The 10222-nt window shown below is 35.7% G+C and overlaps 2 protein-coding genes across 3 annotated transcripts; one reads left to right on the forward strand and one right to left on the reverse strand.

Moving 5' to 3' along the window:
* Positions 1-215: 215 nt before the first annotated feature.
* LOC110888350 (beta-galactosidase 8) lies at positions 216-4196 on the forward strand. Its single transcript, XM_035979299.1, has 16 exons — positions 216-375; positions 489-584; positions 715-827; positions 920-986; positions 1072-1164; positions 1248-1391; positions 1487-1681; positions 1780-1986; positions 2058-2219; positions 2321-2523; positions 2690-2799; positions 2883-2992; positions 3078-3287; positions 3365-3573; positions 3644-3971; positions 4068-4196. The coding sequence occupies exons 1-16, from the start codon at positions 220-222 to the stop codon at positions 4173-4175; spliced, it is 2511 nt and encodes an 836-aa protein (XP_035835192.1). The 5' UTR covers positions 216-219; the 3' UTR covers positions 4176-4196.
* A 1332-nt stretch (positions 4197-5528) lies between these two features.
* LOC110890418 (serine/threonine-protein kinase SRK2A) lies at positions 5529-9676 on the reverse strand. 2 transcript variants are annotated; one of them, XM_022138026.2, is made up of 10 exons: positions 9301-9676; positions 9093-9215; positions 8745-8819; positions 8023-8124; positions 7866-7919; positions 7692-7784; positions 7517-7609; positions 6797-6901; positions 6607-6705; positions 5529-6089 (listed from the first exon to the last, which is right to left on the reverse strand). In XM_022138026.2, the coding sequence occupies exons 2-10, from the start codon at positions 9210-9212 to the stop codon at positions 5769-5771; spliced, it is 1062 nt and encodes a 353-aa protein (XP_021993718.1). In that variant the 5' UTR covers positions 9213-9215; positions 9301-9676; the 3' UTR covers positions 5529-5768. The 2 variants fall into 2 exon arrangements, with proteins under 2 accessions (XP_021993718.1, XP_021993717.1); XM_022138025.2 differs by having other exon boundaries at positions 9093-9223.
* Positions 9677-10222: the final 546 nt, after the last annotated feature.

The raw sequence follows: 10222 nt of genomic DNA on the forward strand, positions 1-10222 counted from the left end.
ACAAGTTCATAAATACATGTTACATGCTCAACTTACAAATTATATATATTTTTTATGATTACAAGTTACGTGCTCTAAGTTTATATGCTTTTATTTTCATGCTTTATTGTTTTTATTGTACTGTACGTTCACTTGCTTTCGTTTTGTTGTTTTCATGCACGTTAAACAAAAGAGTTGAAAAAAAAAAATCTGTTGATTATTTATTTAGTAGGAAACAGAATGAAGAGGTTGTTAAGTGTTTTGTTTCTTCTGGCGGCGACGGTTACGGCGGTGATCGGAGTAAATGTGACGTATGATCACCGGGCGGTGGTGATCGACGGCAAGCGGCGGGTGATGGTTTCCGGCTCAATTCACTATCCTCGTAGTACACCTGATGTAAGTACACTTATTAACACCCCCACTGACACACATAATACATGATACATTCCTGTTTTTATTTTATTTTCTGTTATTAAAAAGTTTATCTTTTTTTTAAAATAAATTTGCAGATGTGGCCTGGGCTTATTCAGAAATCCAAAGAAGGAGGATTAGATGTGATTGAAACCTATGTTTTCTGGAATTTGCATGAACCTGTTAGAAACCAGGTGTGTGTGTGTGTGTGTGTTTTTTTTGAATCCAGATTGTATGGAACACTTTCTTGTGTATTCTGTATCAATCCTTGCAATACTATGTTGACTGAAACTAATGCTCTAACAAAATCTTGAAACTCAACAGTATGACTTTGAAGAAAGAAAAGATTTGGTGAAGTTTTTAAAATTAGTAGCTGATGCTGGTCTTTACGTTCATCTTCGAATCGGTCCTTACGTATGCGCCGAATGGAATTACGGGTCAGTATCAGTTTCACTTCTTTCGCTCTTTAGTATTCACTATACCGCCGCAACTATTTGTGTTTACACTCATTACTTTCTTTCAAAAACAGCGGGTTTCCAGTCTGGTTACATTTCATACCTGGAATTCAGCTTCGGACAGATAACGAGCCTTTTAAGGTTAATTATTTATTATCTTTTAGTAAACATCAAAGCTTTGTTATCTGGTCTCTACTGTTTCTTGACTAAATCACGTATATTTTAGGCCGAAATGAAACGGTTTACAGCCAAAATAGTCAACATGATGAAGGATGAGAAGTTATATGCATCTCAAGGTGGACCTATTATCTTATCTCAGGTTAGTTAATCATATATACATCCATTATTATTTTTAATTTTTTTACATGAATATGAAGTGTAATTTGTGCCTTGTTGATGCAGATCGAGAACGAATATGGTAACGTTGCCGAAAGTTATGGTCCCGCAGCTAAATCTTATATCAAATGGGCCGCGAGTATGGCTACATCTATGGATACAGGAGTCCCATGGGTGATGTGTCAACAAAAAGACGCGCCTGATCCAATTGTAATAATAAACTACAAAGACTCGAGTACAAATTAAGTTAATCTTTTGACACGCTAACTTGGGTTAACGTATGCTTTGTTTAATTATGAATGTAGATCGACACTTGCAATGGGTTCTACTGTGATGGGTACAAGCCAAATGCTGATAACAAGCCCACGATTTGGACCGAAAATTGGACCGGGTGGTTTCTTACGTTTGGTGGGGCCGTGCCTTATAGACCCGTGGAAGATGTTGCGTATGCGGTTGCACGTTTTTACCAACGAGGTGGAACGTTTCAAAACTATTACATGGTTAGTGTATACGTATTGTGTTTTTTTATCGTCAAACTTAAGTTATTCAATTTAATCATATGTTTAACGTATGTGATATGACACGACGGGTGGTGCAGTATCATGGTGGGACTAATTTTGGTCGTACGACTGGTGGACCGTTCATTTCAACAAGTTACGATTATGATGCTCCACTTGACGAGTATGGAGCACCTCGACAACCAAAGTGGGGCCACTTAAAAGATTTACATAAAGCGATAAAGCTTTGTGAAGAGGCATTGGTGGCAACCGATCCGACAACTACTTCTTTGGGTCAAAATGTAGAGGTAAAGTATTCACTAATGCAAACTTTTTGAGGATTTACTTTCACTAATACAAACTTTTTATGGGGATTTAGGCTAGTGTTTACAACACATCATCAACATGTGCTGCTTTTTTGGCAAATGTTGATACGCAAAACAATGCAACCGTTAACTTCAATGGCAATTCGTATCACTTACCTGCTTGGTCTGTTAGCATCTTGCCCGACTGCAAGAATGTAGCGTTCAACACTGCAAAGGTTAGTTTTACTTTTAAGGTCAATCCTATCGCGTATATCTTGATCTAAAGTTCAAAATTTGTTAAAGGGCCAACTTTGTTGACAATTTTGAGATTTGACAGATAAACTCTATGGCTACTGTCAGAAAGTTTGTGGCTAAAAGTGTTGGAGATAAATTAAGCGATTCAAAGGCGATTTCTTCGGATTGGAGTTATGTTAGCGAACCCGTGGGGATCTCGAGTAATGACGCATTTGATAAAAAGGGATTAGTGGAGCAAATTAACACTACAGCTGATCAAAGTGATTATTTATGGTATTCAATAAGGTAAAAAAATACTTCTAGTTTTAAAAGGAGCTAATCATCGTATGTTTCGGCCCATTGGGTTGTGTTTAATCTAAAAAAAGGAACGAAAAGCGTGTTTTAACTTTTAACCGGAACCTGGTTTGATCTGTTATTCGTTTCTATAGTTTTCCATATGTCTATGTTGCAGCATTAACGTTAAAGGTGACAAGCCGTTGCTTCGCGATGAATCGCAAACAACTCTTCATGTGAAATCGCTTGGTCATGTACTTTATTTGTTCATTAACGGTCAACTCGAAGGTAAAAGAGAGCAAATAACAAAGAACGAAAATGAATTTTTGTGTTTTCTTTCTTGATGAATGTTTGTTGTTTATAACTTGTAGGTAGTGCAATTGGCAATTATGACCACCCTAATTTTTCCAAGGATTTTCCCGTCACTCTAAAACACGGAAAGAACAAACTCGATCTCTTGAGTTTGACCGTTGGACTTCAGGTTTGACTTTCGTATATATCAAAGATTTTGATATGAGTAACAACTAACAAGTGAATATGTTTGATATTGTTATCTATTTGTACAGAACTATGGTGCGTTTTTCGATAAAACAAGTACGGGTATTACCGGCCCAGTGAAGCTCGACGGGTTAAAAAACGGGTCGGTCGTTGACCTTTCGTCTCAGCGATGGACATATCAAGTTGGACTCAAAGGAGAATCACTAGGCCTGCACACTGGTGGTTCAACACTTTGGGTCTCGGGAACGCCCAAAAGTCAACCTTTGACTTGGTACAAGGTAATATCAAAGTCAAACCGAAAAGTCAAACATCGATATGAATTCTATATGTCTAACATGAAAGTATGCTGAAACAGACTAACTTCGACGCTCCTTCGGGTGATAATCCAATTGCAATAGACTTCACGGGAATGGGCAAAGGTGAGGCGTGGGTCAATGGTCAAAGCATCGGACGTTATTGGCCTACGTATATCGCTCCAAGTACCGGTTGCTCGGAATGTAGTTACAAAGGGTCGTATAGCCCAACAAAATGCCTCAAGAATTGCGGAGAACCATCACAAAAACTGTAAGTGAAGTCTTTATACACCGTACTTCATAAAGTTCAAAACTTTTTAACGATCGGATTAATCTTGTAGGTACCATGTGCCGAGATCATGGTTGAAATCAAACGGGAACATTTTAGTCTTGTTTGAGGAAAAAGGTGGAGACCCGACACAAATCTCTTTCGCAACGCAGGAATTGGAAAGTGTGTGTTCGCAAGTCTCGGAATCTCACCCGCTCCCAATGGAAGCATGGAGTGAAGATAAGTCAAAGTCAAAGCCGAGCGTTTCGCTTGAGTGCACTCATCCTAATCAAGTCATATCTTCAATCAAGTTTGCTAGCTTTGGAACTCCTCAAGGGACATGTGGAAACTACAGTCATGGTGAATGCAAGACTACTGATGCACTTTCAATTATACAAAAGGTCAACTCTTTCAACTTTGACTTTTTTAAACATGCTTTTAACATGCATATTTGTTGAATACAGTTTTAGCTTACAAATGATGTATGTACATTACAGGCATGCATTGGGTCAAGAAGTTGCAGCGTTGACGTCTCGACAACCACATTTGGTGATCCGTGTATAGGCGTAGTTAAAAGTTTAGCCGTAGAAGCTTCATGTGCATGAACAACTCGAAAATAGGACACGTGATCATAGATTCATAGTATTTTATTTTATGTTTTTTGAACAATGGATAAGTTTTATTATTTGCATGATAATCAAATTCTGGATGCTTTATTTCCATATTAAAACATTTCCGTTGGGAATCAAAAGATGAAATTGTGAAATTACAATAACTGGTCATTATTGCGATATACCGATATCGGTAACGATAGCTGTTGAAGCTGTAGCTGACTGAAACCTGCATAGTTTACAATGAGTGGAGGTTAGATATGTTGTCAAGTCTATTAACACGGTACCAACCGCATTTTGGATTATATTTTCAGATGATGAAGAGGGTTGAATTTTAGGGTATCCATTTCTTAAAAATGACTTGTGTTGAAAAGATGAACTACCTTGTAACTAATAATATTTTCATAATCAAACCGATTCGCCTTATCGATAGACAGGTTTCAAAAGCCATATGATGACTAGGGCTCTTCATTTTTATCCGAAAACCGAAACCCGACCCGAACCCGAAGGCACCCAAAGTTTAAATGGGTCGGTTATCGGGTCACTTTTTCCCGGCCTAAAACCCGAACAACCCGACCCGAAAAACCCGAAACCCGAAAAAAAAACCCTGAACATTTAATGTCTTGTTTTCGGTAGATGTGTTTTGGCATCTCAAACGTTATGTTTTAGGACTTTTGAACATTATCATATCATATTGTCAAATATTGTTTAAATTTTGATGTTTTTAAGCAGCATGATGAAATTTAGTTATATTTTGCCAACTTTTTTTTAATATTAAATCTAAACTTGAAAACCGAACAACCCGACCCGAACTATAAATGGTTTGATTATCGGGTCACTTTTTTCCAGCCAAAAACCCGAACAACACGACCCGAAAAACACGAAACCCAAAGAACACCCCTAACAATGACATAAGTAATTTAAAATTTTGAAATATAAATAAATAACTACCTAAAACAAAATATGAAAACATTTCAACTTTTATGCGGATTTGTGATATAAAAAGAATATATAAAGACCTAACTAAATAAAATATGAAGTCTTTAAGCAGGAAATAAATCAATAGTTGAGATTTTAGAAGAGAAAACAATAAGGAGAAAAAACTGACTATAACTATGACCAAATGTTAATATCCATATCCATGCAGGGGCGCACCTTTGTACGGGTCGGGGCAGGGGCGACCCCTCGAACTTTTCACTCAGTAGTGTCCGGTATGTAGTTTTCGTATAGAATTTTTTAGGTATATACGTTTTCGACCCCCCGGTTTTATATTTTTTAGGTATATATGTTTTCGACCCCCGGTCGAAAATCTCGAGCTTCGCCACTATATCCATGGATGTTGATGCATCCTTGAAACAACATTAAACATTTGATATCATGTTGCGGTACAAGTTGAAAACCAAATCCAACATTAACTAGCCCAAAAACCGACAAGCCGGTTTCTGACGAAACGAAAGATAAATAACCAAAACCAGATTCAAGTATACAATAGCATCATCATACATTGATTATTTAGCTCCCATGCAAGTAAGTAAAACCGACTTTTTTTACAGACCGAAAAACTAGAAAATAAAAAGGTAAAAACTTTTAGGTAAGACAAACTTCACCACTTTGATGAGCTTCTTTGACTCTTTTATCATACTCATCTTCATCATCTTCAGTCTCATTTTGTTTGTCATCATCGTCATCCTCATCTTCTTCCTGGCCCCATCCAAAGCCACCAATGGAACGTGAAGCAGGAGGCGGGGATCTTGCTTCTTCAACAATTTTCATGATTTCCTCCACACTTTGTGGAGAGAATGTCGGGTTTTCCTTCCTGTAGTACACCGCCTGAGCCGCTTCCGTTAATTCTCTCGGCAGATTCTTCAAGAACCATGGGTGGCTTTTGATTTCTTTTAGGCTAATTCTCTACACCAAAATTAAAAAAAAATTTTAAAATTATTGCTACCTATATTAAATATTAATACATTCAAAGATTTGTCCGGTTTCATAATAGAAAATGGTATAAACGAGCATATACCATATGGAACGTGTATTCTCATTCGTTTCTTTCATTTCCATCGGTATATGTATTGTGAGGACAAAATGGAAAAGAAAGGTGTATACTGAAGGAATAAAAGACTTTTATCATAGTCAACGCAACACAACTCAACTCATTTCAGCCACATAAAATGCAAAAACAAAAACTAATGGTTCTTTGTTTGGAAAAAAAGGACACAACTTGGATGTTGCTTTGATTTCAAATATGAAGTGTGAACATATTATTAGCCAGCAGACATGTTAGACTTGTAATGTGCATATATCCATAAAATGGGAAGTGGACAATACACTAAATTGACCAAGTACTCCGTCATAAAATATTTTTAAAAAGCTAAAAAATTAGATTTTTTAAATAAAAATCATCATAACTTTAGTATATACGTACCCGAGAAGCATTGGGGACGAATATCCGAGAAAGAAGATGCCTACACTCTTGAGATATGTGAACATAGTCAGGGATCTTGTATTGCACGGCCATGATCCGCTGCCAAAACGAGAATCAGAAGTCAAAGTCAACATTCAAAAGAAAGTTTTGATTAAAAAAAAAAAAGAAAAAGAAAAAGAAAACTACTTACTTGAATGGTCTTCCTAAAATTTTTTGGATCTTGTTGGTCTTCAAAAGGGTATGCTCCCACAAGCATAACATAAAGTGTCACTCCACATGACCAAACATCAGCCATCTGAACAAACATAAATCAATCTTTGGAAAAACCCGACGATTATACATAAAATAAGCATACAAAATTCAAAACATTATTGGGAAATAACATTGATTCTTCACCGTAGGTATTTAAATCATATAAAGAGACATCTAACAAGCCATAGTTGTTAATACTTAATAGCGAATAGCGGTAAATAGCGACAAGCTACCTATACGCTATGTAGCGATAGCGATAAGATAGCGGGCGCTATTTTATAAATAGCGACACACTAAAAGAAAATTTTAAAAAAAGTTTATATGCGTATTTTATAAAAAAAAATCGGGTAAATATGGAAGAATGTGCGCTTCTTATTTCAATCCTGCAACAAAAAACCCTAATATAATCTTATTTTTCAGTATATACTTGTATTTATTAAAAAGAAAAAAGAAAAAAAAAACCTAGTTTATCGCTAATTCATCGCTTTTTAGGCGCTAAACACCTTATAGCAGGAAGGTTCCGCTTCGTTCCGCTATTCACTATAGCGAGCGTACCGCTATCAACAACTATGTAACAAGCAATAATGTAATCTATTAAGGTACCCAAAATCTATTTCAAACAGCGTTTTCATATTATATTACAACTTAAAATAATTACCTTGCCATCATACTCTTTACGCGAAAGAACCTCAGGTGCAATGTATGCAGGGGTTCCAACTGTCGACTTGGGTCTCGAGTGGAGTAAAGATGACTGCAAAACATTAAGACTATTAGCATCAAGATTTTAATTTATACTTTAAATTTAACCTTCATTAATAATAATAATTGAACACCTTTGAGTAGCCAAAATCACAAATCTTCAGGCGCGGTGCAGGGCTCCCATCTAAAAGAGTGTTCTCGAGCTTTAAATCTCTATGGCATATTTGCTGCACAAGGTTGATATATAGCAGTAAGATTGAATATATATTATATTGTGAGAGGGTTCACTTTTTTAAATGGGCTTTTACCATAAAATGACAGTAGTGAACTCCAGATATAAGCTGTTGGAAGAAGTATCTAGCCTGAAAATTTGGTAGATAGCGTCAAGAAGCAATTCATTACGGCTCAATTCAAATAACTTGACAAAATAATTTTACGAATTTATGCTGGTTGAAGAAACTAGACCTCATCTTCGCTAAATCTTCCGGCATTGCAAATCCTATCGAAAAGCTCCCCTCCGGCAGCATACTCCATGACAATAGCGAGGTGGGTTGGAGTTAGTACCACCTATTGAAACACCAGCATGATTATAAGCTCATGATCTAGAATATTACAAATTTCGACTATAGATAACAATACGAGTGGGTCAGGCGCGCTGTGTAACAAATGAGAACGGGTAGAATTTTGTGTGGGTCGACTCGGGCCGCTTGGGTTTACACGGAACACTTTTTCTCCAAAATTATTTTCTTAGTGATCAGCGTGTCAAATTTGATTACAAACAGATTGTAAATTATATATAAATTCAAAAAATCATTTTTTTTAATAAAGTGATACACTAACTACTTTGGGTGACTTTTGACCGTATGACCCACTCAACGCCTTTTGACCATTTGACCCATTAGAGATAGAACGCAACCCAAATCAACCCATTCATTTAGTCAAAATTGTCACCTCTATGGCAGCCCATAGAAGTTGCATGTACATGAAAACTTTTTTTTTTCATTTTCACACTAAAATCATGTTGTAGATCCGCCTCGACATCAATAATTTCTAATTATCACAAATCATTTATCTTGAACTTTTTCCAAAAAAAAGGTAAACACTGCAATTCCTATGGGACGGATGAAACACTTTTGTGACACATATCAATGGTAAACATAATAAAGCAAGAGTAGAAGGCTACTTGCCTCACGAAACCGGATAATGTTAGGGTGTCGAAGGGATCGGTGATTGATGATCTCCCGAGCAACATTCTCATCAATCTACACCAAAAAGACAACACATACCCTCTTGCAATTCAGCCAACAAATCAATATCCAAAGTTCCAAACATATAAAAACACAAACAAATAACATTAATCCAAGTGGGCTTTATATATATAATCAATCAAAGCCAATCAAGAAACCAATCCCAAACAACAATTATGTTTAAACTTTAAACAATTCTATCTCACAGAAACCTACCAATCACACAAAACAACATTAGAATTTAAATTAATAAAATAATATTAAAAATACAAGAAAAATCACACCTACCTTATGCCCTCTTTCTATATATTTCATAGCAACAAGCTCTTTGGAAACCTTGTTCCTCATCAACCTAGCAACCCCAAAATTCCCGGATCCTATATCCTTCACAAGCTCATACTTCTCCATTTTCTGCTATTCTAAATCATCAAATTACAACATTAAAACCAAAAAAAGACACTTTTTAACCCTAATTAAACCTTTAATAAAAACTCACCTTAAATGTTCTTCCAAAGGTAAAATTCCCAACAAGAAAGCCCTAACCCAGAAAAAATCTCTTGATCAATTTAGAAATACACAAATTTCAGCTCAAAAAACACAACAATCGAGCATCAATTCATAATAATCCTACACCAGAAAACCCGGAAACCCTAATTTTCTAACCAGCAATCGGTGAAATTGAAGATAAATCAGCGAAATTATTCCAAGATTCGATATGGTTATGGTTAAAAATGGATAATTTTAGTGAAAACAATGTGGGTTTGTTGTAACAAGAGGTTGTGAAATAACATGCAATCGAAGAGGTCGTTTGTTCTTTGGGGAAAGAGAGAGAGATTGTGAAGAAATCATTTATGGATTGGAGAGAGAATGTATGTACGAATTTGGATTTTGAAGTTTCCAGGAAAGAGATATCGACGTCAACAGGAAATTCAAAAATGGTGACGGTGACAAATTTAAGGGGCTTCAATGAAAATGTTGTGATTTTACAAGGATTGAAACTGACATATCATGATGATGATGTTATTGATGTAGGCAAAACATGGTATGAAAGGATTAAAAAATACGGTTGCATTTTTTAATTATTTATTGTAGAGTAATTATCAAAATTATTCTATAAAAATATGGTGGCCTTTTTGTAGTTATTTACTTGTAGAGTCAAAATTACTCTATAAATGATTTTGTAGGGTAATTTTGATTCTGTAGGATAATTTTGTATAGTATCATAATTACTCTACAAATGATTTAGTAGGATAATTTTATCTTGTAGGGTAATTTTGTAGAGTATCATAATTAATCTACAAATGATTTTGTAGGGTAATTTTAATCTTATGGTATAATTTTAATCTTGTAGGGTGATTTTGACGTTCTATGGTAATTTTGTAGAGTAACATAATTACTCTACAAATGATCTTGTAGGG

The sequence above is a fragment of the Helianthus annuus genome, chromosome 11 (genome assembly GCF_002127325.2).
Source record: "Helianthus annuus cultivar XRQ/B chromosome 11, HanXRQr2.0-SUNRISE, whole genome shotgun sequence".
NCBI lineage: Eukaryota > Viridiplantae > Streptophyta > Magnoliopsida > Asterales > Asteraceae > Helianthus > Helianthus annuus.

Coding starts and splice junctions, on each gene's coding strand:
- LOC110888350 (XM_035979299.1), top strand. CDS start 220: ATGAAGAGGTTGTTAAGTGTTTTGTTTCTTCTGGCGGCGACGGTTACG. Junction 585..714: donor ATGAACCTGTTAGAAACCAG/GTGTGTGTGTGT, acceptor GAAACTCAACAG/TATGACTTTGAAGAAAGAAA. Junction 1,392..1,486: donor AAGACGCGCCTGATCCAATT/GTAATAATAAAC, acceptor TTATGAATGTAG/ATCGACACTTGCAATGGGTT.
- LOC110890418 (XM_022138026.2), bottom strand. CDS start 9,212: ATGGAGAAGTATGAGCTTGTGAAGGATATAGGATCCGGGAATTTTGGG. Junction 8,125..8,744: donor ACATTATCCGGTTTCGTGAG/GCAAGTAGCCTT, acceptor GTGTTTCAATAG/GTGGTACTAACTCCAACCCA. Junction 7,785..7,865: donor TTCACTACTGTCATTTTATG/GTAAAAGCCCAT, acceptor AACCTTGTGCAG/CAAATATGCCATAGAGATTT.